The 27,780-nt window shown below is 39.1% G+C and overlaps 5 protein-coding genes and 1 long non-coding RNA gene across 8 annotated transcripts; 3 read left to right on the top strand and 3 right to left on the bottom strand.

The window, feature by feature from the left end:
- Positions 1-817: 817 nt before the first annotated feature.
- LOC113733827 (novel plant SNARE 13-like) lies at positions 818-5,833 on the bottom strand. The gene is made up of 10 exons (XM_027260005.2): positions 5,542-5,833; positions 4,928-5,020; positions 4,481-4,574; positions 3,783-3,820; positions 2,820-2,917; positions 2,177-2,256; positions 2,037-2,093; positions 1,855-1,947; positions 1,701-1,775; positions 818-1,127 (listed from the first exon to the last, which is right to left on the bottom strand). Exons 1-10 carry the CDS (start codon positions 5,622-5,624, stop codon positions 1,023-1,025), a joined length of 816 nt encoding a protein of 271 aa, XP_027115806.1. The 5' UTR covers positions 5,625-5,833; the 3' UTR covers positions 818-1,022.
- Positions 5,834-6,073: 240 nt separating this feature from the next.
- LOC140037479 (uncharacterized) lies at positions 6,074-6,790 on the top strand. Its single transcript, XR_011841343.1, has 3 exons — positions 6,074-6,207; positions 6,323-6,374; positions 6,558-6,790. It is a non-coding gene; the product is annotated as an uncharacterized lncRNA (long non-coding RNA).
- A 383-nt stretch (positions 6,791-7,173) lies between these two features.
- On the top strand, positions 7,174-10,536 carry LOC113733826 (pyruvate dehydrogenase (acetyl-transferring) kinase, mitochondrial-like). Its single transcript, XM_072081580.1, has 6 exons — positions 7,174-7,958; positions 8,575-8,833; positions 8,994-9,174; positions 9,394-9,541; positions 9,643-9,856; positions 10,276-10,536. Exons 1-6 carry the CDS (start codon positions 7,710-7,712, stop codon positions 10,332-10,334), a joined length of 1,110 nt encoding a protein of 369 aa, XP_071937681.1. The 5' UTR covers positions 7,174-7,709; the 3' UTR covers positions 10,335-10,536.
- Positions 10,537-10,801: 265 nt separating this feature from the next.
- LOC113733787 (uncharacterized) lies at positions 10,802-13,557 on the bottom strand. The gene is made up of 5 exons (XM_027259963.2): positions 13,157-13,557; positions 12,886-12,946; positions 11,828-11,905; positions 11,430-11,545; positions 10,802-11,120 (listed from the first exon to the last, which is right to left on the bottom strand). Exons 1-5 carry the CDS (start codon positions 13,441-13,443, stop codon positions 11,012-11,014), a joined length of 651 nt encoding a protein of 216 aa, XP_027115764.2. The 5' UTR covers positions 13,444-13,557; the 3' UTR covers positions 10,802-11,011.
- Positions 13,558-16,776: 3,219 nt separating this feature from the next.
- LOC113733825 (uncharacterized) lies at positions 16,777-22,074 on the bottom strand. Of its 3 annotated transcripts, none has more exons than XM_072081573.1 (7): positions 21,596-22,074; positions 19,147-20,608; positions 18,335-19,021; positions 18,165-18,248; positions 17,967-18,042; positions 17,494-17,810; positions 16,777-17,180 (listed from the first exon to the last, which is right to left on the bottom strand). In XM_072081573.1, exons 2-7 carry the CDS (start codon positions 20,476-20,478, stop codon positions 16,968-16,970), a joined length of 2,709 nt encoding a protein of 902 aa, XP_071937674.1. In that variant the 5' UTR covers positions 20,479-20,608; positions 21,596-22,074; the 3' UTR covers positions 16,777-16,967. The 3 variants fall into 3 exon arrangements, with proteins under 3 accessions (XP_071937674.1, XP_071937675.1, XP_071937676.1); XM_072081574.1 differs by having other exon boundaries at positions 19,147-20,603; XM_072081575.1 differs by having other exon boundaries at positions 19,147-20,522.
- Positions 22,075-22,197: 123 nt separating this feature from the next.
- LOC113733824 (large ribosomal subunit protein uL3m-like) lies at positions 22,198-27,457 on the top strand. The gene is made up of 5 exons (XM_072081579.1): positions 22,198-22,980; positions 23,312-23,521; positions 24,021-24,125; positions 26,452-26,565; positions 26,877-27,457. Exons 1-5 carry the CDS (start codon positions 22,645-22,647, stop codon positions 27,048-27,050), a joined length of 939 nt encoding a protein of 312 aa, XP_071937680.1. The 5' UTR covers positions 22,198-22,644; the 3' UTR covers positions 27,051-27,457.
- Positions 27,458-27,780: the final 323 nt, after the last annotated feature.

Genomic DNA, 27,780 nt, shown 5'->3' with positions numbered 1-27,780 from the left:
TTAGGCTTTTCTGAAGCAGGTGGAAAGTTTGAGGACAGACAAGCAAACCTTAATTCTTAATAGCACCAGGGCATCAGTAGTATGTTTAGTTATACTGGTGTTTGGCCTGAATTACTTGGTCTAATACGCGACAGAATCCTTGTGGTATATACTCTCAACGCATATAGCAATTTCAATATGAGTGTATACGTATGTCTACGAACATGGTGATGCTCTTTTCCTTTCTCTTTTTTTTTTTAAAGTGTAATTTCCCTGTATAACACATATATTCCAATCAACTCCCGAACTAATGAATTAAATTTTTCTATGTTCAGCTCGAGCTCGAATTGGCAGACCTAAGCTCAACTTGAGCTTTGAACGAGCCAATTCGCGAATGACCGTGTTCGTTTGCAGCCCTAATTTAGAAGCACAATTTTGTCATAAATTAATTTAGCCATCATTTGCAATAACCTCAAAGCATAAAATCCCCAAAAGATTCAGTGTATGTACAGAATTCGAGTGCGTACTTTTTGTAGATGGGATCACCGTCTACACATGATTTCACATCAGGCAGAGGTTGGTTACAAGTTGACAAACATTCTGTAAGTTCATGCAACCAACTGCAGAAAATTGGCGTCTGAGAATAGCTGCCGGATGGCAAACCAACCAACCACCCACCCACCACATGGAAAGATATAGGGGGCTTAAAAGACCACTGTGCATGTCCACCCTGTTCAACAGGCCTGCATCTGATACGTACACATTTTCAGCAGTCCTAGATCAAAAGCGCTTACACAAAAGAGTCATCGCCTTGACAACAATGCAAAATAAAGGGGGATGTGAAAAAAATATATATAAATCAGACCCGTGATTTACAAGATAGAAAAACACAATAGGATATGCACATCTCGAGTTAAGAATAGATTAGCACTATAAAACAACAGCAGCCCGCAAACATCATCTCTCACATTCTCCAAAGGAAACTCACAGGACAGCACGAATTTGGTTGAAGACATCCTTTGTTTTGATTTTACAAAATTTACTCAATAGGTTGTCCCTGACTTCAGATACAATAATCTCCTCGTCGTGGGAGCAGGTGGAGCCAATCCCGGAATGTCACGTATGCTTTTGTTGTGGGGATTCACAATCTGAATTTCACAAATTCAGGTCAGATACAGCATTCAAGCAGGTCTCGAAAACAAGTTATTTACATTTCAAAGTGTACTAAGGCTGGCCAATTCATGCAGATTTATGATACACAGGCGCTTAAAAAGCCAAAACACCAAAACAATCATTTATCTATCTCAATTACTGCAGCTTGAGTTGCATATCACTACAACAAGCAAGTTATGGTACAATCACTCAGCAAAACAGTACGAGTTACCAAAAAAAGAAAAGAAGACATAATCTCTGCTAAGAACGGTTGTCTCAATGTAGATAAGACGAAGCATCAAGCAATATTATGTTTCCTAAACAGACAATAGTGTCCGCCTAACATATATAAACATGTCAAGGTAGATAAAAACAGATTTCAGATCATTGTGGAATCCTTTTAGGCAAGTCTTAGAAAGCCGCCTCTGTCAACAAAAGAAAGTTACCCAAGAAAAACAATGATAAGTGTTCTGCCATTGCAAAAATTAAAGATGGTGCTGTGTTTCATAATGTAAAAATAGCAAAACAACTACTTGAAAACATTGTAACCCAAAAACTAGAGAAATTACCTTCACAACGATTATGGCTATTACTCCACAGACAACGAGGAATAGAAAAAACATGATGCACTTGTCTGTGGCAACCTGAAAAGCATGAGAGGCTCAAACGATAAGATTAAGAGTAGCGAATATGAAAATCAAGGGAAAAGCACAAGAAACATACCTGCCTACCAATCTCCTTGACAAGCTGTGATGCCTTCTTTATTGAGAACTGAATTGTATCCAACTCATTAACAACGCGGCCCATTTGCTCAGTCTGTATGAATTTGGTATCGAGAAGATCAGAGAAATTTGATCCAGAAAATCTCAAAATGAACAAAAACTAGAGATTGAGCATTTACTCACTTGGCCCTTCAAAGTAGTAGCAGTTTGCGTTCCCACCTCAATGGTTTGATGAACAACCTACAAATTGGCGGTCACATTATAATTTTGAGAAATCTGTGTCATCTTAAAAGCATGCCACAGGCTCAAAGTTCATAATTCACCTGCTTGGAGCGTTCAATGGTCTGATCAGTTTCATTCATTGTCTTCATTCCAGCATTGACAAGCTCCTGATTGGACATCTCTGCACAATAATTGATTGAGTAAATAGCATATGTTGATATTACTCCCATATATTCCTTCAGAAATTGTCAGCATCTATCTGTAAACAAGTATTTTAACCGCCCAAAAGGCACCTTTTACTCATTTCTATTACATTAAAATAATGCCTGCCTAGCACATTACCTCTCGTTCTTCCCTACGCAATATTTGATTTTGAAAAGGAATCTCAAGGACACAAGAGAATCATACTTAGGTACACAAGGAAAAGATAGGACACTCAGCATTAAAATCACATGCCTGGTTTATAAGCAGTTCAACCATATCATGCATCCTAGAGAGGGCACAGTAATTTCCATTCTTCACTTTTAAATGAAAGGCGCCCAATTATCCTCACTTTTAAACATTTAAAATAAGAAAGGAATAAGACAGAGTCTGCGGCCGGATGACAACTGAAGCCTAAAAAGCCATTGCCCCAACTAAAATGTTTGCACATGCATTAGATAATAGGTACAACCTAGTCTTAACATCTCCACACAGACATAGTTAAGAAAATAGAGTATACTCCCAGCATTAGAAATTAGGCACCTGATGCCATTTGAACGTTTTCCTCTGCTGTAGGTTCACTAGCACCTGCTCCCATATCAAAAAGTTCAACCCTTTTGTTGCCAAGACTGCTCATATATCTGCAATAACACCAGACAGAGAGATTGGTAAACTAACAGAAACAAATTTATCAAACCAATAATTAATGACACCAGCAGAACCAGCATCAGTTGGAGTCAACTGCTATCGGCTTCACACAGTATTATCAAGAAATTTAGAATCAAAATAAAAATAGTGAAGTTCTATATACTTAATCTTTCCAAGGACACTAAATCCATGTCTTGATTCTGGACATACAGAATGGTTTGAAAAACTACACCGCGTGCAAGTGTAACTGCTTGTGCCATTGTTCTTATTTGTTGTTGCATCGCTATTAATCCACCAGATGTATAACCACATACAGGTAATACGAATAGTAAACAACACCAGCGATGCAACACCATAAGCAGTTTGCACATTTAACAAGAAAAGAAAAAGGATTATCGTGCAAGAATAGGATTATTTTTGCAAATTGTAAGCTCCTAGTACCTGAGCAAAGATATTGGGATGCTTTTTGGGGAGTTTGACAACAATAGGATGCTGAACAAGTTTAGTTAAAGATCATGTACCATTTATGTTCATTGTAAGAAACTCTCAGACTAGCCAATAAAGTACACTGTTTCTACTCAACAGAAAATATCATATGTGGACGCTGTGGTAAGATTCCACCAGAAAGAAAGCTATCAGTATGGAGGAAGATGTTGACAAGGTAACCAATTTAAGAGGCAATCAGAATCAAAAAGGGAAGTAGATTATTATCTGGCAAGACTGGAAAAAATTTCTAGCAATAAAAGAAACAAATAAATGATTTGCAGTCCAATATGTATGATACACTTCAGATAACACAAATCCTTAATATGTCAAATTATTGTGTAAGAAGCAAAAGAACCGTACAATAGAACTCACGTTTTTCTCAAGGCTACATATGAGTTCAGCTCTTTGATCTGCAAAATAACAGCAATTCAATATAGCAAATCCGTGAGGCACATGCATGTCAATCCTCATGCTGAACCAATTCATAATCGTACACTGCTCGGCATAAAATTTATTTCCTATGGAATAGGAGTACAAGGTCCTAATATTTAGATGACACATGGTCTATACCAACAGATAAGCAGGCCAACCAGAGGTCTTTACAAAAAATTCAAGACTTCTCATGCACAGAAATAAATCACGCATTTGATTATAGACTCAGCTTTTTACCAAGTGATCAAAAAGTTCTCCTTAAATGATCCCTCAGCCTTACTGTATAATAAGCAACTAGGTCATCGACACCACAAAAATTGCCCAGCAACTACAGGACAGAGCCTTAAGGCTGCTACTGCACTATATGCCGAAGAAATGAGAACTGAAAGAGCTGCACTGTGAAACATGTTTTCAACGGTATGTTATGTCATCTTGATCCTCAAATGGGAGCTACAATAGGTTGAAAAGATATTTCAAAAAACACTATGATATGGACTGTTTCTCAGGAAAATGTCATTAAAGAATTTGCACTTCCAATTAGAAACAAAAACACGTTGGTAGGCACCACTTTGTCCGTAACATCCTTTGAAAACAGTTTCTAGTCACATTTGGCTCTTGACAAAATTCCAGAGTCTCACCATGGACTGCTTCTCATCATTGAGTTGCTTGTTAACTTCAGGAGGATTTCTACTCTCCTCATCCTTAATTTCACGATCAAACTCCTTGATTAACCTAAAATTATCATGAAAAGGGGAAAATAAGAAAATTTAGACACAGGAACCCGAAAATGCTTCAAACCAATAAACTCAGCAGCTCAATTCTCGGACAACAATACCAGAACAAATAAGTAATGAACAGTACCCATACCAAATATTCATATTTAACCCAGAACTCATTTGCTTTCCTCCTCATTCACAAGCTTTAACAGCCAATATGAGGTGACAAGAATCCGAGTAAAATACATGTTATAAAAACCTTGACACAAGTATATCCAATCAACTAGAAAACAGAAACTAAGATGCCAAAAGTAGTGGGTAAAACTGGATGCAAAGGGAAGCAGGGAAGAAAAAAGGAAATTCAGTCACCTTTTACACTCCCTCATCTTGGCTGTAAGTTCTTCCAGCTGTTTGTTCTGCCTATTGGAGTCCTTGATCTTATCCAGCTTTTGAAAGCCATTTCTGAACCCATTTGAGTTAAGAGCGATTGATCAGCAATCATCCAGCAGCAAAAGAAGCAAGTAATAAATTTTAGCACCGCAAACATGAAAATGATCTCAGACGTACGGCATACATAATACGGGAGCTAAGACGTACATGTAACAGGTAAAAGGCAGATATAGGTTTATATTCAGCAGGAAGGATGCAAGTTGATTATTAGGATAACTAAGAACCTGAATTGGGCACAACCACAAAGAATCAGAAATAGCTAGTGACAGTCATTTACAAACCAGTGTAGTTGATGAGATTGCAGCGGGGACATGGCTTTAGAAAAAAATGACGAAAGAAAAGGGGTTCGATGTAGAGGTTAGAGAATTGGGCATGGAAAAGTTGTATAAGCATAACTATCACAATTAACATTAGCATCCATCCTAGAAAAGTGTGGAAATGAGAGAAACGCGTAAGATGGATAAATCGTAGTGAGAAGGAAATGCTAATTGATTGCATAGAGAGGGAAAGAAATGAAGAATTGGAAGAATTACGCGAGGGCACGAAAATTATCACGGATTTCACCGTGGATCTGCTCCATTTGAGGGCTCATCTGCAAGTCCAAATTGCTGGCCATAATCGTAAGTTGATGATGTTCCTTTTTTTTTTTTTCTCTTTTTTTTTGAGGTTTTGTGAATGGTCTGGCTGGCTTGAAAGGAACCCTAAGTCCCTCGGGTCCCTAAGAAGGAAGATGAAGCAAAGTCCCAAATTCTTTTTTGTACACGGCACTCGGCACGCACCTCTCCCTCAGAAAGAGAGAGAGAGAGAGAGAAACGAGAATGCGGCTTTTCTCCAAAATCTCAGACCATCCCTTTTATGCAGAACAACGAAAAACTCGCAAGGAATGGTAAAAATTGGTACAAGATATATTGATCGTGGGAAATAGTGAAAGAATAAAACAGAACCCTAATCAGAAATAGTAGAAGGTAAAGAGGATAAAAGGAACAAAAAGACACTGAAAAGAGAGCAGCAGCAGGAGGAGGAGGAGAAATCAAAATGCGGCCAAAAGCCCCGTAGCCGTCGTGGGCCGTGGAGAACCAACAACAGCAGCGAGAAGAAGAAGAAGGAGGGAAGGAAGGATGGCCCAATGCCTGGTCTTCTGCAATGCAGCCTAGAGAGAGAGAGAGAGGAGGGCGGAGGGCGTTCTGGGGCGGACAAGGGTCCGATAGTTGATTTTAGTTCCTTCTAGTATTAATTAATTAATTATATGTATAAATATATATATATATATTTTTTTAAAAAAAAGACTAATTATTATTTGCTATTACATTACAGGGTGCCTCTCTTTCTCTGCCAAATCCCTTTATCTGTCTGCGAAAAGCCAGTAGTAAAGCTCCGAACTTTTCTTCTCTTTCTTTCCTGTTTCTTTGTTCTGCATGCTTGCTTGCTTACAATTACGTTATCATTTTATTGTCAACTGGTTCAGGCAAATTTTTTGTGTAGATCCTTCACTTCATCTTTCTTTCTTTCTTTAATTTAGCTGAAGATTTTCAGTTACTTTTTTGAGCAGGAATCACATACAGTTTTGGAGGAACAGGAACAGGAACAGGAACAGGAAGAGGGTGAGGGTGGAAAGGGACAATAAATAATGTACCTGCACATTTGTTGTCCCTCCAGGGAAGTAGTCGAGTTTGTTTTGTAAGGTTGCTACTGTTGATCTAAACATGATGGTATGATATGATGGTTTTTCTCTCCCATTCTTTGAAATTGCAAAACAAGTCAGTCATATAGGATTTGTGCCTATATCTGTCCAATCCATTATTATTATGCAGACTTCTTCAAGGAAGCAGAGAGATAGTGGTGGTAATTGGCAGTGGGAATGAAATCTCGAATATTTTTGGATCCCAGTTCTCTCACTGATTAATATTTTTTCGTTTCATATACGTTAAATTGCTATATTTCTATTTTTTTGTTTTATAGAAAACGATATACTTCCCAAAAAAAAAAAAAATAGCAATGAGAATGAGATACCAGTGCACTCTATTTTCTATCAAAACTCAAATGAATCCAAAACAATACGGGTACGTAAATCCAAGTGCACCTGAGGTTCAGGGGGTAATACGTAAATAACTGCTAATAAAATACAGCTACTTAGCAGAGACGTCCGTCCCGAATTCATTCGTTTGGTCGCTTTTGTTGTGTGGTTCGTTTTTTCCTCATTCCTCAACTCAAATCTCATCATCATCACCGTTTCCGTTTTCCTTCTCACCAATCAGCCATGACCCACCACCACCACCACCACCGCACCACCTTGTCTTGTGACTTGTGAGTCGTGTGAGCGCTAGACAAAAGTACGTCCCCTCCCTTCTGCTACTGCTATTGATTTATTTATTTATCCTACTTCTCAATCCTCTCAAACTCAGCCGGCTCTGCATGTTTAATTTTGCCAACTTCCTTCGTTCTTTCTTAGGAGTAGGAGTAGGAGGAGGAGGAGGAGGACGACGTCTACCTCTCTCTGCCTCCCCAATTCTTTGATCAAATTAGGGGCCCCCCCGCCTCTTCTTTCTTTCTTCTTTCTTTCATTTCACAATTTGTTTGTTGGGAAGCTTGGGGGAAACAAATCCCAACCCACCCCCCCAAGGAAAAAAGGACCAAAAGAAGAAAAAAAAAGTTGTTATTTGGGTTGGTTGGGAGAAAATACTGGGAACCCCAGAGGCATATTATGGCTGCCAAAAAGCTTCAGGAGACGCTGTCTAAGGGTGTGCTTGAAGAAGTTCATAGATATGGTGGAATGAAGCAAACCGGAGTCAGTCTCAGGTACATGATGGAATTCGGCTCCCGACCCACCCCCCGCAACCTCCTCCTTTCTGCTCAGTTCCTCCACAACGAGCTCTCCATTAGGATTGCCAGAAGGGCTCTTGAGCTCCAGTCCCTCCCCTATGGCTTATCCTCCAAACCTGCCGTTCTCAAAGTAGGTACCCTTTTCCCCATCTTTTCTTTTCCGCATCTTCTCTTTTCCGTACCCCCAACCCCTCCCCCCCCCCCCCCCCCCCCAAAAAAAAAAACCCCCCGGGGTGGGGCGGTCCCTTTTTTTTTCTACAACATGTATTCAAGATTGGACATTTCAAGGAGCGAGGAATTTCATTCCACTTGGTTGTTTCTACAAGAAATTGTGGGAACGATAAATAATTCATAACTAGTCATAGAAGAGTAATGATATAGTTATCTTCTACCAGAGCACACCAACCACACCCCACTTTTGTTTCCTTGAGACCTTGAGGGAAAGATTTTGAAATGTGCTGTTAATTCTGTCTTATTGGGGCATGTCGCTTCTTTGTAGGAATTTAATGCCAGAGTAACAAGGAACTACTGCTAATGTTGCTTAGCAAGTAAATCCTCGAATGTAGCTCAATTCCTTTGAACTGATATTGTTGCTCATCCCTAGATTCATTGTCATGGCATCATGCTCTGAATTGGCAAGCATAATCAGGCTGGCGATCAATTTCCATTTGTCAGCATAAGTTCCAAACCTGGATCTTCCCCAAAATCATCCCGCCTTTAACAATATCATTGTTTTCCCTCCTTAGGTGCGAGATTGGTATCTGGATTCTTTTCGTGATCTTAGATCCTTTCCAGAGATAAAAGACAAGAACGATGAGCTTGAATTCACTCAAATGATCAAGATGATTAAGGTGAGGCACAACAATGTTGTTCCCACGATGGCTTTGGGCGTCCAGCAGTTAAAGAAAGATCTAAAACCCAAGGTGGACTATCAGGATCTGGATGAGATTCACCAGTTTCTGGACCGTTTTTATATGTCAAGAATTGGGATCCGCATGCTCATTGGTTAGCCGCACATCCTACTTTTTACATGCCTATTTTGTCTCATTTGGCTGCTGCATGGCAAATTCTGGCAGCGTTTTATGATCATTCTCTTTTCTATCTTTAACTACACATATACTGAAATTGATTTTTTTTTTTTTGGTCCTAATATGTTTCAACTCAGGGCAGCACGTGGCTTTGCATGATCCCAATCCTCCTCCTGATTGTGTGGGATATATACATACAAAGATGTCTCCTGTGGAGGTTGCTCGACATGCCAGTGAGGATGCCCGCTGCATTTGTTTCCGGGAGTATGGCAGTGCTCCAGATGTTAATATTTATGGGGATCCTAATTTTACCTTTCCGTAAGTTGTTTGCTGACTAATTAGCTCTTGATCATGTCTTTCAAGTTTGCTGCTTGGATTGCCGGATCCCTTTTTCCTCTTTTCATGATCTTCTTCCCTTTTTCTCAAAAGTCTGTATTATGGCAGTATGCTGCATTATGTAGTACAAGTCGGAAATGCGATGCTTTGAGGTCCTGTTTGTTTTACACTCTTGATTAATGCGTTCTGCTTTGGCTACAGTTACGTACCTACACATCTGCATCTTATGGTTTTTGAGTTGGTTAAGAATTCTTTGCGTGCTGTTCAAGAGCAGTTTATGAATTCCGACAAGGTTGCACCCCCTATTCGTATAATCGTCGCTGACGGAATAGAGGATGTTACCATTAAGGCACGTCCTTTTCCATATTTTTTTTTTCTTGTTTTGTATTTCAAAGTGCTGCTTTATATTTCCATTTCCATCCATCATTGACTATTTTTTTTGATACACAGGTTTCTGATGAAGGCGGAGGAATTCCAAGAAGTGGCCTTCCAAAAATTTTTACATATCTCTACAGTACTGCAAAGAATCCCCTTGATGAGCAGGTGGACCTGGGAATCGCCAATACAACAACTATGGCTGGTTATGGATATGGACTTCCAATAAGCCGCTTGTATGCTCGGTATTTTGGTGGTGATTTACAGATTATATCCATGGAGGGATACGGTGCGTAACTGTTAAATTCTTTTGCAACTGGTGGCTTTCCAACTAGTTTAAATTTGCTGATTGCTGGTAGTCCTGTAGTTCTGCTTAAGAACTTTTGAGATTTACGCTGTAATGGCTTAAGATGTTATGATGAAAGAATGTTTGATTAGACGATGTTAAGATGGTGATAATGCGTGGATATCAGCCGACCAACACCCCCGTCATCAGAATGCACTCAAGTCACTAAAAGATACTATTTTTAAAGTTCCTGTCCTTTACAAGTTTAAGAAGGAATAGGATGTTGATTGAAGAATGACAGAGTTTGTGTTTATTTTATACAGCATCTCGTGCTTCTTTTTGCTGGAAATTGTCATCTTATGTTATTTTTAAGTTTAAAATGTAACTCTGATGTTCTGAATATTGGTGTTTTACTATCACAGGGACGGATGCCTACCTTCACTTGTCTCGGCTTGGTGATTCGCAGGAGCCTCTGCCTTGAGTTTAGGACTATGATTAAAACTTTTATCTCCCATGTAGCTGCATAGCTTCATCACGGGGAACATAATGATGTCCGTTCAGATGTACTTCAGTTTTTAAGTTATAATTCCGATGTACTTGCCATCAGATATGATCAATCTCTAGGTGAACGAAGATATAATTCCGACACTGATCATTTATGAACTTCACACGCTTTTGATAAACTAGGTTTTGGCACTCCAGACTCCATGTCTTGGTGCTCGTTGACTATGTCCATGCCTCACACTAATTCTTTTGAGATGGTATGATAATACGATACGATCATTCCGATAATTAACTTTGTATGGCAAGTGAATGGCGCCTCCTCTGTCCTAATCCCTTGAGGTCGTGATTTTCTTTTAACAATGAACAACTCATTAACAATGAACAACTCTATCCTGAGTCTCACCTCCTACTAATATGCACATAATGATGAATCAACAGAATATCTGAGCACAGAAAGAAACCCATCATTGGATTGGCACAACAAAACGAAAATATGACACCTCTTATCTCATCAGTCGGCCAAAATCAATGAAGATTTTACAGGGGATATAGCAATACGATCTATCAAAATTTCGTGCGAGTTTGCTTTCTCTTCCTTTTCACACAAATGACGAGCAGAATAGTTCTTCATTTTCTAGATGAATAAAAACTCAGTCAATGCCTCATTTGCTTAGCTCGCTTCATGGACTTCCGTCCTCTTATTTTCCACTTGTCAACCCCAGCAGGTCGGTTTTGCTCTTCAATCTCTTGAACCTTGCGCTTCCTGCAGAGTGTTGTCAGGTTAAAAAGAGTAGGAAAATCGCCATAAAAGGCCAAAAGAAAAGGAGGATGGCAACTAGTCTGGCAGAACTTCGATGGCATGTATGAAATAACTAATAAGAGTCTTGGTTTCTCATTATTCAAAACAAACCACTACCGGCGTTCCTTGAAACCAAGAATAACTTGTTAGACGCAACAGTCCACCAGGACAGTGACCAGTGTAGATTTAGCTTACCATTTTTGCCAACAATAGTAATCCAGACAAGAAGTATGATGTGTAATGGCATAAACAAGTGTTGATTCCTTTCATTACCTGTACAGTGCAAGGTTAGAATCAGAGAGTAGCTCATCAGCAAGGGTAGCCTTCCTCTCCTTCTTGGTAAGTCGACCTGTATAGAATTCTGAAGCAGACTCTATTATAGTCCCCACCTGATCAAATATAAGACAGGCTCAATTACAGATTTTCCTTGACAAGTACTATTATAATTATAGGGCGTCCGGGAGGTGCAGACATCTATACTATTAGACCACATATTCACACTATAGTCGATAGAATATCCTATAATACACCTTTTAATGTAATCCAAGATGAAAAAACAATGACAAGGTAGTTGGGCAGTACATGCAAATATGCAGTAAGGTATGTGGTGTGGATTGTCCACAACCCCAAAAAAAAAAAAGAAGATGATGAACGATGCATTATAGACTTGCCTGAAAGTATTTGGGAAGAGTTTTTGATCTCGAGTCACCCTTCTTGTAGTGTCTCTTGGGATCCATAGCATTCCTTAACTGAAACCACAAACAAGTTGTGATAGTCACAAACAAGTATCCATCTACAAGCACTACAATATAATTACAGCCCCTGTGCGCTGCCCCGGGGGTGGGGGGAAAGCATTTTAACATTCCTCTATAACATTAAATCCATCTGCAGCAGTTTGCAGAGTCAATAAAGACAATAAAACCATTAGCAGAAACAGACAAAGAAGATGACAGGAAAGAGACTTTAGAGACACCGACTTGGAACAATATGAGAATTAACTGACAGTTTTCAAATGCATTAGGTCAAAATAAAGATGTCGTCATATGTCCAGATAACAAAACAAGATGCACCAGTGATGCTCTGTGATTTGACTGTTCTTTCGTGATAGACGGGATCTCACTTTGGAATACGAAACATAAGTGTGGGTCTTAATCTGCTTTGTGCCATTTATTTGTGAAAGAGCAAAAGCGGAAAGAGAATAAGTTGATAAATGAAGGGCGAAGAAGCAAGAGAAGAGGAAGAAGAAGCTTGGAAGAAGATGTCAAGAGACCAAAGTTTTTTATGAACCTAAAACTAAGAGGGAACAGCTTTTCATGTTAGTCGATGTTGACATTTGCACTAATGCAATGTAAAAAAGATTGAAGCAAAGACATGTACATCTCCCTCCAGGTCAGGCATCCTACAGAAGCTCAAAGGAGGAACTTTCTCCTTTTTTTTTTTTTTGGGGGTCCAAACTAGAAGAAAAATGGTACTACTACGATGTAGTTATACGAGTTTGTAGCGAAAGCAACAAAAATTGGCAGCTGCCGCTGAAGATAGAGAGAAAATGGCTGGAGTTGGAACTTGGAAGATGGGGCGGGAATTGGGATGCCTTGCTTTTCCTCTTTCTTTCTCATTTGCGAGCGGGAAAAAAGAAAACTTTCTAATTCACGAGTAAAAGAAAAGGGCAGGAAGGATAATTAGAGAGAAGGGAGAGGACGCAAAGCGTGAAAGTAGCAAGTAAGGTTACCTTCAAGAGGTGGAGGTCTTTCTTTAACTCGGGAGTGAGAGTCGGAGCAGGCATGTCAAACCTAATTCAGGAATCAAAATCACCAGCTCAGTCCCGCAAACCAAAAATCATAACAACAAGAATAATAATAATAATAATAGGATGCGACGCTTCTCTGGGTAAAATCCTATTGAGATATTCACAAAACAAATAAATACGTACCACTAATAGGATTTAGTCATATAGGAGTTAAAAGAAAAGAAAGAAGAGGGTGGTGGGGGGGGGGGGTTACCAATGCTTGCCAGCAGTGTGTCGGAGTTGTTTCCTGATCAATTTATTGAGCTTTTTGGGGTCGTTAGGCGGAAGGTAGAGTCCATCTATGAGGTCGTCCTGTTGGGAGGAAAAAGAGGAGGGGCTTGTGCTAGTTTCGGCCCCCAAATGGTGGTGGCGGCGGCGGAGGTGATTTCTGGACGAAGAAGCTGAAGCTGTATCTGGAACTGGAAGCCAAGGTAGCTTGGGTTCCCACGCTAGCCCAATTGCTGCTGGTGCGTTGTTCTTGTTTCCTGATGCTGCCGCCATTCTCTCCAATACACAGATCCAAAAAGGAAAACCCAGAAAACAGAGAAAGGAGAAGAGAGAGAGAGAAGAGGGGAGGGGAGGGGAGTGGTGGAACGAAGGGGAGATTAGGGAATTTCCGCTTTGAGTCGGTGTCCCACTCAATTTGAAATAGGGTAAATTACATTTACCTCCCTGATGTTTAATTAAACTACCAATCAGTCTCCAAGGTTTGATCAAATTACATCTACCTCCCTTATTGGTAACCACGTCAATATCCTACCGTTGGAGGTTGCCAAATGACAAAATTATCCTTTTCAAATTCAATAAATTTGAAATGGAAAAGGAAAATGCAAAAAGGAATTAAAATTAAAAAAAAAAGAAAATAATTCGAAGGAAAACAAGGATACAAATAAACAAAACCCACCAAATATAGAAGAAAATAGAAATGAGAAATCATCAAAATCTCTCAACATATTTTAACCGTTACCACTAGTGCACCACCCCCACCAGCATTAGCCTCTTTTCCTTTTTTTCTCAACCATTTCAATCTTGAATCTTTTTTTTTTTCATTGTTTGAATGCCGTTATAAGATTGGAGTATTTTGTTGATAAGCATGGAAATTTATTTCTAGGATTCATGGAGCTTGGATCTTAGGTTGAATCATTTTGTGATAGCTTATATGTGATTACTCTTTGTTCATTTTTTTTTTTAGTTTGAAAAATTGGGATATATGAGGTTTTTTATCTATGGTTATTTGATTCCCTAATGTTTCAGTTTCTGCCATATCTATATGTTCCTCATTTTAAGGATAGTTTTTGTTATAAGTTTCATCAAAATGCCTATTATTTGAGTGAGAAGAAACGGAGCAGTAGCCATAGCTTTCACTTTGTATAGCTGTTCTACCATTACTTTTGATCAATTTTGAGGCAAGAATCATGTACTACTCAAGGAGGCGATTTTATTAGTGTAATTTCTCAATTTTGGTGGTGCTGCTGCTACCCGTAGTTTAGTTTGCCGTGGTCATTGCGGGTCAAAGTTGATGGAGAAGACTAAAGGTACAAGGAAGAAGAAATGAAAAAAAAGAGAAAGAAAATAAAAGATGATACAATGGCTTTTAAGAGTGGGTATTATAGGATTTTCATTGTCTATTTTATGCTGAAATCATCAAGATTGATAGTCAATCGTTAGTTAACTAACAAGAAGGGGGTGTCTGTTACAGTTTTAGTAGTTTGAAGGTTCATTTTGTTATTCGGTGAAACCTCAAGGAGTGATTAGTAGTTGTGTTAAACCTCAAGGGAGGTCAATGCAATGAACCCTTCGAAATAAATTCCAAAGGCAAATACGCAAAGGAGTAAAGAAAAACAGAATGCAAATTTCTGTACAAAGATCTGTTGTAGTACGGTCCTTTGGTTAGAATGCATGGGAGAACCATCTTTGAATGGCTGAAGCCATAGCTTTGCAAAGATTTAACAGTCTTTTGTTCACAATGCAAATTTCTGTACAAAGATTTAACAGCCTTTTTGTTCACAAGGATACATAATTATAGTCAATTCCTAGCCAGCAAATGTGTGATGCCACGGGTACTTTTTCTCAACACCACTGCTCTCAAATATTACAGCAAATTACCACCTCTTAAAATCCAAATCAAATGGATAACAGCCCACAATACATATATTGTCCCGCATAGACTAAATAGAATCCAGTATACAGCAGCCTAGCCAAAAATACAAGGCAATTAAAAATTCGACAATGGTTCCATTGTCATCAAGTAGTTAAAATGGTATATTTGATTCCCCTCAAAGACATAATAAAGTTGGGGGAATGCTTCACAAAAACAAAAAAAAAAAAAAAAAAAAAATCATCCTCCCTTTAAGATAATTAGTCACACGTCCACACAAGTTAACACCCTACATCAAGAAGCAGAATGCAAAACAGGCTGTAGCACTTTTTGTGATGTGATGTATGTGAGATAAAAAAGGTAATTGAGAAGGTAAAAAGGTGTATTGAAAATTGTAATGATGATGTAAGTAAATATATATGGGGAAATAAAGGCCAATCCAAACAAACATAAGAATAAAAGTAAGAATGGAAAAGAAATTAAAAAGCCAAAGATTAAAATCAAATCCAAAAGATATAATTTAAAAATGAATGTCAGGGGGAAAAAAAATAAGGAAGAAGAGATTCATAAGCCTTCCCCCAGCAACTAGTAACGTTCGTGTTAGTCATTTTTTGAAGGAAAAATATGCATTTAATGTTTTCAAACCACTAAAGATCTTCTCATGTGTTTTAGTTCATCCATGGTTCCATCCTAAAAACATCAACTCAAATGATTCATCAAACAACGATGCCACGGTCTATGCACATTTTTACTAATATATCTTCCCAATCAGGTGGAGATATACTGCAAATCATCGAGCAATAATTTGTAAAATTCTTTTCCTAACATCATTATTCACTACCTTTAATCACAGGCACTCAACATCCATGAAAAAATTCAAGTAATATATGAGAAGTAGAAATTAATCGACAATAAATTTTTGCTAAAGGGGTGGAAACAAAAAGGTTTTTTTTTTTATTTAAAAAAAAGGATCTTTCTTTAATTTGTTTGATCTTTTAGGCTTGCCATTTGCAATGTTAATGTAGATTGGAGTTAGATGTTTGAGAAAAATTTAGGCCCGATTTGGACAGCTATTTTCCGCCCGAAAATTGCGTCGTTTTTGGTGATTATAGTTCCCTATTAATTTTTTTCCTCACATACATCAAATCGCTACAGTAATATTTTTAAAAAAAATCCTAGAAAACGCAATCCAAACAAAGCCTTAGACTGTGTTTAGATTGTTTGAGAGATATCTAATATTCTCTCACATCTCTTTAATTGGTTAGATTGTTTAGATTAGATGGGAGGTATTTGAGTTTATAGATCACATTGTAGCTTTTAAAATGTATTTTAACAATTGATAAATTATAAATCCAAATACCTCTTAAATAATCCAAACAAGTAGAGTGATTTTGGTAGATTTCAAATTTTTTACTCCCTCCATTCCAATTATTTAATCATGTTTTGGAATTCAACTTTTTAAAAATTGTAATGTTTGTATTTTTTTTCAATTATACGCCTACAAATTCAAATTTTAAATTTGAATGATAATATATATATGATTAGAAAGAAATGCTACATTGAAAAAAAAAACTAAAAGGTATTTTAATTTTTTCAATAGATAAATACTTTGAAATATCTGAAAATGAAAAGTACGTTACTTTGAATGGAAGGAAGGGCTCAATCCAACCTAACATTTCACGGGAAAGGACACAAGCTGCCAAAAAAAAAAAAAGGCACCTACTACACTACAGTCATCCTGAAAAAGTTAAACTATTTATTCCCGGGCTCAAACCAAAATAACAAGATAAGATTAATCTTTTTGTAAAATTGGATTCTGGAGGAATACTACTACATGAATTGAACTACAAAAATCAATCTATTGTAACTCTCTATACAACTGATTCCATTGTTCAAGTACATCCGACAGCCAGTCCGGCAAGGTAACTTAATCGCTTTGGTCATCGTCAAAGAAATTTGTATCACCCTCATCGTCACAGCCTCCACAGGCATGAGCAGGATTCACGTCCAAAGGTTCCACTATATCGGCCACTGTTACCATCTCCAAGGATCCCTTTCTGGAGTCTGCAGCATTTCCATCATCGTGATCCAATTCGTTCTCATACGTCTCCACATGCTCCATGTCACTATACAGGATTTCCTGCAAAATATATTGTTAAGCAAATCTCTTGATGCCCCGACTACAGAGGAATGAGTTCATAGGTCATAAAGAACGTAAGTGAATTACAGAAGACTCATGAGAGAGGAGTTAAAAGTGCAGGAGACGTAATAAGTTCCAACACTAGAATACGAAAAGCCTCACTCTGTCATGAAAGATCAGAAGTTTGACATGTTACACGCGAATATGTCTTGCAAGTTCAGATTTGCATTTTATCAGACTTCCAATTTAATTTCGATTCCCAAATGAAGCACAGAAAACTATTTGATTCCAATTTAGCACGAGAAATAGTTACCTCATCTTCCAGTACGGCTTGCTTCTCCCTCTCCACTATCCAGTCATACAATAAAGTTTCTTCCAGTACTCCATCAAGGGAAATCGAGTCACTGGACCTTTTCCATATCTGGCGCTCCCTAAGCCGCAAGTTGTAGTGAACATAGATTATGTCATTTAACCTTTTTTGGGCAATATGATTGTGCCTTTGGCTGTAAATCTGATCGAAAATGCTCCAGTTATGTTCACAACCAAAAGAGGAGCAAGTTTGACTGAGTATGCGCACAGCTATCCATTGGAGCTCCAGGCAATTTATACCATGTTGTTGCCACCATGCAGCTAAAAAAAGAACATATAGGTCAGCAAAGTTTGTAACTGATCAAATGGTGAATTATCAACTGTTTTTAGGTTTTTGACAAGTGTGCTTGTGTATATGGATCAACATAAGAGAGCGCCATTTTCACACAGGTGTAGCAAGCATTCTGATGCTATAACCTGGATCAAGCTCTGTCCTGGTACTAATGGCCAAGTCAGTTCCAAAATCAGCTTTGGCAGCACCAAAGTCAGAAATCTGTCACGATTCATCAATGCATTGTCAAATATTCACCCATGGAGGGAAACACAAAGATGGATTAGAAGAATGGAATTACCAGAATGACCCTATAACTCAACAAAGAATAAACAGCTAAATACCTGCATGGATGCAGAAATTCTCTTTGTATTGTCTGCTTCAAGCCTAACAATGCATGCATTTAATCCACGTACAACATCTGGATGCTACAAAGATGTATACATAGTTCAAAAGAAAGAACAAGATTACTTGTGACCTTAAAAAGGACTCCAAAGAAGGCATCATTTCCTACCGGGACAAAATCAGGGCGGTATCGATAGGATGGATTCAGGAAATAAGCAGCCAAATAAAGTGGATGGTGAAATAATAAATTCCAGTGACTGTCTATCACATTCCAAAAAGGCCCATATTTACGTGCATCATCACCATGGTTGGCTTTGATTGCAATCTTTGCCCTAAACATGTCATTATAGATGAATGAAATGGAAAGGTTGTCTCCACCATTGACCTTCTGAAGCACTTCAACTATGGGGTCTACTGATTTCCGGACAAACTGGACCCTCTTCCAAAATGAGGCACTCAATACAATCTTCTCCACTTCTTTACCCTCCTCCAATTTTGAAAACCGAGATGAAAGCCATTTGTTCGATTGGAACATTCTTTTAAGACCAACCCTATGGTCCAACAAACTTTGCAGAGTAGTGAAATTTGAAGCACACCGAGTGACAGATGGCCTCAGAAGTTCTTGCCCTCCTGTAAATTCTTTTTTCATGAGCGTCAGCAACCACATTCGATTATAAATAAATTTTGTGATCCTTTGGCCTTTCTCCAAGCATTCTCCCACCCATTTTATTTTCACAAAATCCGAGAGCATTTGGTCAATACAATAGGCAGCACAAGGGGTCCAAAACAGGTTCCTCCTTTTCTCTTCAAGCATCTTCCCAGCAGCCTGATGACTGGGTGTGTTCTCAGTAATAACCTGGAATACCATTTTCCAGTCAGGGAGACCAAATAAATTTGGGCTTGGCAAGACGTAAATGAAGTTCAATGCCAGACAAACAAACAGAACAAAATACAACTGCAAAGCTAAAACAAGTGTATTACCTGGACAACATTTTCCTCACCCATCTCTTCAACCACTTTGTCGAGCAACTTAAACAAATATGTTGCATCATCAACAGCATTTGTAGCATCAACTGAACAAACAAAGTATGTTCCCCGAGGACAAGAAACCAAAATATTGATTAATGTCCTACCCTGTGTGTCTCGCCAACTGTCTGCCAAAACAGAACAGCCTGTAACAGCCCATGAAGCTCTGTATTCAGCAAGGTAGTTTCTGACAGTGAATATTTCATCTTGCAAAAATCGCCCAGATAAAACTCGGCTTGAAGGAGCCACAAAATCTTGTCCATATTGACCCACCAACTCCAGCATCTTGCGGAAATAGTGGGAGTTTGCTGCATGTGCAGGAACACCAGCATGGTAGAAGAATTTGCAGATAGCAGACACAACTTCCTTGCGGGATTTTCTGCTAGAAGCTGCTCTTGGTTGCTTGCTAGAAGCTTGAATCTGAGTTTTGGGTGTCTTTAGGGCAATGGCATCAAATCTTGGTCTTTTTGACAAAGATTCAGAACTCGTAGCGTGAAACATCCCTTTGACGGCTCTTCTTACATCACTTCCCAACCTTTTATCACGAAGTAAAGCTTTTTCACTGCTCAAGTGGTGTATGGCTTCTACTTCTTGCTCTTCCTCTTCTTCATTATCTGAATTCATGTAAAAAGCCGAAATTTCTCTAGTATCAGGTCGCCTGTGCCTCCTCCCTGTACGATGCCATTTCATGTTTTCTTTCATCTTGAGGTATACCTCTTCTGGAGCACTTTTACAAGGAGCAACTTCTCCAGGTATTCGAGCCAGGTGCTGTTTGAATCGGTTAATTCCCCCACTGACTATTTTCTCACAGTAATTGCATTTCACCTTCTTCTTCCTCTCATCTTGCGGAACGCCATACTCCCAACCAGGATCGACATAGCCCAAGGACCGGAGAGGAGTCATGTTAATCACTAAACCCTTGTCACTCACCAAATGCTTCCCCTTGTTCTTATATCCAGCATGATCTTCCTCCTCTACGTCGTCAGCAGCATGGAAATTCAAATAAGATTGTTCCTCGTATTCCACCTGCCTTGATTTCTTACTAAAACGGCAGCCTTCTAGGTTTTCTCTCATTTTTAGGCATACTTCGTCTGGGGCCTTGTCACAATAGGTTACTTCTCCAGAAAGCCGAGCCAAATGCTGCTTCAATCTATATATCCCGCCACTGACTACTTTACCACAATAGTTGCATCTGACTTTCTTCTTTTTCTCATCTTGAGCCACGCCATGCTCCCATCCAGGATCTAGGAATCCACCAGAGCGAAGAGACGCCATCTTCAAGAGCATTTGGAGGGCTGTCCTCCAGCCGCTCTCAAGGTAATCTCATCGAGCTAGAAGCGAAACAAGCCGAATATAAATGACAGGAACAACAAAACCCTTTTCGCTGTTGACAAGAAAAAGTCTCTCTCTCTCTTCCCTTGCACGTGTAGCATAATCCAGAGTCAATAAGATCAAATTTGAAAAGTTCACTGGATGAACTTCCACATAAAATAGCACATTATGAGAGGACATGCTATAGAGTTTTCAGGTCTTGAAAATTGTTCACAAAGACGAATAGGAAGTGCGGTTTGGCAACGTACTCTGATTATTTGATGCCAGACACACAAGACTCAGGCTGAATACTTTATGTGAAACACACTAGACAGGCGCAAAAGAAACAGTTGTTGAACAATAAAAATGTAGAAAAAAAATGAGAGAACAGGGACAGAGGACCGTGGACGTTCAAAGTATGAATTGGCAAGAGAAAGTGAGGAAGAGCATCAGATTCACGCAAGCCAGCGGAGATGTGGCAACAATAACAAGTACAGTATTGTCCCATTCCCATTCGTTGCATGTTACAATGAAGCTGACAGGGAAAATCTCACACTGTGAATGACACACATAGCATCGCAAAACAAGCTAAACAATCAAAGCCAAAACAAGCTAGTACTTAAAAGGATTCCCTGCACACACACAACCCCCCCCCCCCCTCCAAAAAAAAAAAAAAAAAAAAACCAAAGAAAAAATGCTCACACAGGCAGCATAAATGAGTGGAACTTCCTAGAACTTAAAGGAAACGAAACTAAGGAGACTTATGTTGAAGAGAGAGCAAATGGGAGGAAAATCACCAAAACTAAAATGCCTCGAAAGCTAAAAGGATCTTCCTATACAGTATGGCACCCCAGCAAAAGCGATTTAAAATTGGCGCTAAAAAAAATTAAAAGGACATGATTTGACTGAAAGTGAAATTACAGAATAAAATCCACCAGCACAAAAATTGCATCTTTATATCGAAAGAAATATATAAATATAACAAGTAGGAGTACGTAATCGAAATAATAATCAGAACTTGAGTATAGGGAGAAACAAAATTTTATAAGAAAGGAAAGGAAAAGAAAAGGAAGAAAGAAGTGAAATTGAATACCTGAAAATTGAGCTGGAGAGGAGACCTCCTTAGCAAAAACTAAATTGCAATTGAGAGGAAAAGGAATTAGGGGATTGTGAGCGTTCAGTCACAGGGATCATTTCAAGAAAACGAATAATTAAATTTTAATCATAGAAAATGGGGGGGGGGGTTAATATGACAGAAAATTGTGGGTATGGAGCGAGGTTGGAATATGCAAGGATCGGGATAGAACGAGTCGAGATCGTCGGAATCGTGAGTCTGCGAGTGAAACCCTGGGTGGGGAGGTGTTTGGTTTTAGGAGGGGCCGGCCGCTTTTTAGGGTTACACTACATATTTTATTTTAATTCTACAAATAAATACTACTACTGCTACGCCTTCCTCTGGCTCTGACGTGGTATATTATACAGTGGTAAGTAATATATATAAATAATAGACAGAATTAAAAACAAAAAAAAAAAAAAAAACTCTTTGTTGACTTGACCCACTGAGTTGTGGTGCTAAATTAGGAATCGCAGATAATTATTAAATTACTAGTAGTACTTCTTGGTCGGTAGGTATATATATACGGAATTGTGATAGGTATATATATACTACTAGTCATGGCAACGACGGGTGGGTGGGGCTTGGAGGAATTGTGATAGGATGGCGCCATGGAGGATTGGGCTGGGCGTGGTGAAGTGTTGTTATTGGGCTCTTACGATTATTGGGCTCTCCGAAAGATGAAAAGGGTTGGTACGCCGTCGTCTCCCGACCGGAGTGTGGGCGGTGGAGATCATTCTGTTTCATTTTCCCGGCTGTAAAGCCCTACTCAGTTCTGAGAACTCCCCACTTAAACTCTTCTTCTCCTATTTCATTTTTTTTATCCATCAACTCCCCGCCTGCTATTCTATTCTCGGTAATGGATAATAATCTGTCAATTTCTAACCTTCATCGTCGTCGTCTGACTGACTGATTCTAGTGTACGACTAGAACGCAACGCCGGTGGTGCTGCTCCAAAGTCCAACCTGCTCCATTTTTGCTTTAGAAGATTAGATTAAATTCAACGGAATTTCGCCCGCCCCACAGCCATGTCCTGGGCATCCAGGGGCCTCATTTGTCGTCTCCGCCTCTTCTCCATCTCAGACGGCCTCACCACCACCCCTAACTGCAGATTCTTCAGCGCCCAACCTTTACGTGTGGATGAACTACAAGAGAACACCAGCAGCTCCTCTCGTGTCATCGAAGCCAAATCTCGGGTCATGACTCCTAACTCCAAAAGGCCCGGAGCCATTGCCGTCAAGTGTGGTATGACCGCTCTCTGGGACAAATGGGGTGCTCGCCTTCCTATCACCATCCTTCATATGGATGATAACATCGTCTCTCAAGTCAAAACCCCCGAAATAGAAGGCATATCTGCCCTCCAGGTAACCCCCCCTCCCCCGCCTCCGCCCGCGCCCTTCCCCTCCCCTCCCCTCCCCCACAGTTTCCTCTCTCTCTAAATTTGATTGATTTCCCTGCAGGAACGTGTTGTTCTTTTATTCTTGCATTATTTACGACTTTGAGCCATGCTAACAACTCCTGGAGTATTTCGTTATGCCATCTCGATATCATTTCATTTCTTTCCGCTTTTCTTTTACACCCAGACTCGTGGTTTGCTAGCTGGTTTTGATACTAGCTACTAGCGACTGAAGTAGTAATTTGTTTTGGATGGGTTCTTTACTGCCACCCATCATCCTTTTCTGTTTTCTTACTTAGATTGGATGTGGCCACAAAAAAGAGAAGCATTTGACGATGCCGGAGGTGGGCCACTTTAGAGCTCAAGGTGTCCCCATGAAAAGGAAGTTAAGGGAGTTCCCCGTCACTGAGGATGCTTTGCTCCCTGTTGGTACTCACATTGGTGTTCGTCATTTTGTTCCTGGGCAGTTCGTGGATGTCACTGGCATTACTAGGGGGAAAGGCTTTCAGGTTAGTAAGCACGCGCTTTTTCATAACCTTTTAATTCTAATTGAGGATCAACTCCCATTTGAAGCCGCTTTTATAAAGTTGTGTTGCTACACCAATTCTGCATGAACCTGACTAGACAATTTTTCTTGAGGATCTATCTCTTTTTTATGTTTCCTCAATCTACCAAAGCACTGATCTTTTGATTGCCACAAGTTCACACATAAATATATTCCAGGTTGTCATAATGCTGTTTGCTGATATAATGTGGCTGTACCTATTGCGGCTATCTATTCCGGTCTGGCATTATGAAGTACTAAATAAAGCTTTGTTCCATCTGACTATTTTAAGATTCTTAAATAAAATCTGTATGCGATAACTCATCAGGATGCATTTGAAACTCTGTCTTGGTTGTCCTGAGGAGAAAATTCCATTTCTTGTAGAATGTTTACGACTGAATTCTGGTTTGGAAATTGAGTTCTAAAGCTGGTGTTATTTCTTGTTCTTCTTTTGGTTGGCCTAGGGTGGGATGAAAAGATGGGGGTTTAAAGGAATGCCAGCTTCTCATGGTGCTTCGTTATCGCATCGAAGTATTGGTTCTACAGGTCAAAGGGACGCTCCTGGAAAGGTACCTTGTGGCCTGCATATAAGCTATATGTTAAGCTGATGCTGTCTGTAGTTCATATGGGTATCTCTAGTCTCACAACTCTGATTTTGTGGTTATTTGAAGCATTGCTTCTAATGGTCTTCCTTATTATTTCTGTTGGCTCTTCTGCAATCATTAAGTATTGCTAACTTTGCTCTTTGCTCTAAACATTTATAGCTGGATGTTTAAGCAATAAAAAAGTTTAATGTTCAGGGAAGTAGTACATGTTATTTGGAAACATGTATTAGGAGTATCCCTATGGCAACATTACAAGGGAAGAGATGCATGCATGTCTTTGTATGTTAGCTTCTCAAATTTGGAAGAATAGCTCCCACTTAATCTGGTTTTGTTTCAAAAAGCATTCTTCATTTTCAGGAATGCAAGTCATATAACTTGTAGAAACATTTCAGTGTTGCTCCAGCTTGATTTTCCTTATATAAGGATATATTCTTCCTCTTTCATTGTCATAAGGATGACACAAACATTAGATACTTTTCATGTGAGCATTTCTGGTATTGCAGTCATATAACGTTCTCTATCCTTAAAGAAGTGATCAGGTTTTATTAATGTTGATTGACTGTCACAAAGTCAAGGCGTTGTCTATTTGGCCTGTCTTTTTTTACAGTCTTTAACTAAATCCTTTCATGTTAACTGCATTCCGTCTTTTGGATGCCTATTGGCAATTGATACCATGAATGGCTTCTGTACTACGTTAAGTTATCAAAGGTGAAGGTGCAGAAGCACTTGTCTGTTGTTGTTCCCTGGCAGGCGATCTTGCAGCCATGCTCCTTGAGAGCCTTGGCATCAGGCACTAGGCATAGGGCACAATTTACTGTTTAATTGTGCCTTACTGCATCATCGATTTTTACTAATGTTTTGGTTTCTGTCTCTCCAAGGTTAACTTGTACTTGTATTACTTGGGGGGTAAGGATTTCTTTTATACCAAATTTTGGATCGTTAACTTCGTGCTGTATGAAGACTTCAATTTTAATACATGTGTTACTGTTATTTCCCCGGCTCTTTTTTGCGAACCCAGTCAAATTTTTCCCTCCTCCTGCCTCATTTTTTATTTCTCCCATCTCTTATCTTTCTCTTGTTTTATCGCCCCTCCCTCATCTGTAGCTCTCCATCTCCTTTTACTTCTTCTTTCCCTCTCTCTCTCGTCTCATTACCACGCTTTCTGTTTATACTTCTTTTGCTTTTCAGTGAAATATTGCCCCCCCTTTTTTCTATTCTGGCAGTTGCGTGTGGCTGATCATCCTCTCGGACCAGCTACTGATCATTGTCTTCTCTCTTCTTTGGTATTATGCGGGCATTGTCTTGTGCTTAAACCATAGGATAACTATGTTATATGACAAGGTCCAGGGCTGATGGCATGGCTGATTTTTGGCATTAAAAAATGTGGAAGGCATCTTACTTTTTGGCCTACCAATGATTTGGTATATATGCTATAGTGTCAATTAGCAGATATGGTTTTAGATAGGTGTAATCTCATTTGGGACCAGTGATTATGGTTAGTGAAGGCTACACTTGCATGTATATTATCCAGAATGGGACTTTGAAGCCTATGGAAACTCTATCTGGGGTTAGTTGGGTGGAGGGAGTTGGCTTGTGTTGATTGGCCTATGTGATATATTTTTTTTTTTTGGCATTCATTCATTCTTGCAGACTGCTCTTAGAACAGCAGAGATAAAAGCACAATGCCTAAGTGATCCTTCTTATTGTGTACTGTTGTTTTTATTATTTCCCCATATAACCCTTTCTACAGTTTTAGTTGCCATAATTTTTTTTGTTGTTTTGATTTTGTCTGTGCTTTGGCTTTTAATTTCTTGTCTCAATATTAATTTTTTCATCAACCATATCACTTTATTTTCTATTTTACATGTCTTTGAGAAAGTATGAAGAAATTGAGTGCAGTCTTTCAAACTCCAACTGTTTTCCAACTCTGGCTGATTATGGGTTTTTAGGGCTTCACATTCTGATTGGAGATGTATTATTAATTATAGAATCTTCTTGCGTGATGCGTGATGCGTGATGTGTGGTTCTTGGATCTTTTATCCGTCACAATTTATGATATTAGATAGGCTATCTCCTGACTCCTGAGCATGTTGGTCCTTTTGTCTTGTACTGCCAGAAGTTCCAACTCTTTTGTTCACTGATCGGTGTACTGGAATGCTTACTACAATGTAATTGTTTATTGTAAATCACTAATTTTACGCAGGAAGAGAAGTTTCAAAAATACATGGTTCAGTAAAAACAGTATTGTGAACATGTTGAGGCACAACTTTTAATCGCTTTTACGTAACAGGTGTTTAAGGGCAAAAAGATGCCTGGACGCATGGGTGGGAAACAAAGAACAGTAAAAAATATTTGGGTTTACAAAATTGACCCAGCCAGGAATCTGATGTGGGTGAAAGGCCAGGTAACTTATCCCTTTCTGAGAATGAGCACTTGGATTTGAGTTTAAAAGCAGTTATATTGTTGATCCAATTATCTGCCTCTTTAAGTTGTAACACTTACCAAAATTCGGTTGTAAATTTTTCTCAATCATAGTAATGGCATTGAAGAATTACTCGACTGGCTCTCTAGAACTAGTACAATGGTTATTCCTCATTGCCAATGATCTGAAGCTCATTTCCCATCTCTGTCCTAATGTTGCAATTTGGAACCGGGGGGGCATATAATTTTAATTTTTGTCTTTTAGATTAATGTAACATTCCCATTTTATTTCAGGTCCCGGGTGCCACAGGAAACTTTGTGTTTATAAAAGATTCAGTGTTCAGAAAACCTGATATATCAACACTGCCATTCCCAACGTATTTTGCCCCAGAAGATGAAGATTTACATGAGTTGGAACCTCTGATAGCTGATCTTGGTGATACAGATCCATTCATGGCTGCTGACTAGTCAGAGAACTAGCTGTGAACAAACTTATTATCATCACCAGGTTGAAGATGCTTACCGTCCATTGTGGTTCTCTTAGGCTTTTTTGGCATCTGAGAAGGATGCTGGTGCATGGCAAGTCAAGTCTTTGATTGCACAAGGCATGCCTTTCCAGTTAGAAAGGTTGTTTTTGAAGCTTTTGTCGAATGAATGCCATTATGGATTATTGTTTATTTTTAGTTGATTGTATCCTGTTGCTTTAGCAACCATAAAACTGTCACAACAAAATTTTCTTTTAGAATTTACAAGATTCGGTATTTACTTTTGCTTGAGGAGAAACGTCTAGGATCTAGCAAAGATTTGGAGATATTTGTTCCACCTTTTTGGAACGAATTAGTTGTTTGTGCGTACCCAGAGTTCGTTTGTTTTGATTTTCCTCGTCTATGTTTTTTAGCTGTGTCGAACTAATTGATGGGTGTTTCTTGTGAACGTTCGGATTGAATCAGATGATCCAAGAGAAGGGCTATGCCCTCGGCCTCCTATCAAACATGTCAAGACCATTTAATCACTTGGATTGTACATTTGTTGAAGGCATGATACCATTCACGATCATGTTTGTCACCTGAAGTGGACATCACTTACACACACACACACACACACAAACTTGTTATACTACAGAACAAAACTTGTTTTCCATTTTCAAAGTCTTGAGGGCCTCGAGAAAATTCTGAACATAGCGGCAGATTTCTGTAAC

Source organism: Coffea arabica, chromosome 3c, assembly GCF_036785885.1.
Source record: "Coffea arabica cultivar ET-39 chromosome 3c, Coffea Arabica ET-39 HiFi, whole genome shotgun sequence".
NCBI lineage: Eukaryota > Viridiplantae > Streptophyta > Magnoliopsida > Gentianales > Rubiaceae > Coffea > Coffea arabica.
This window is presented reverse-complemented; position numbering and strand designations above follow the sequence as displayed.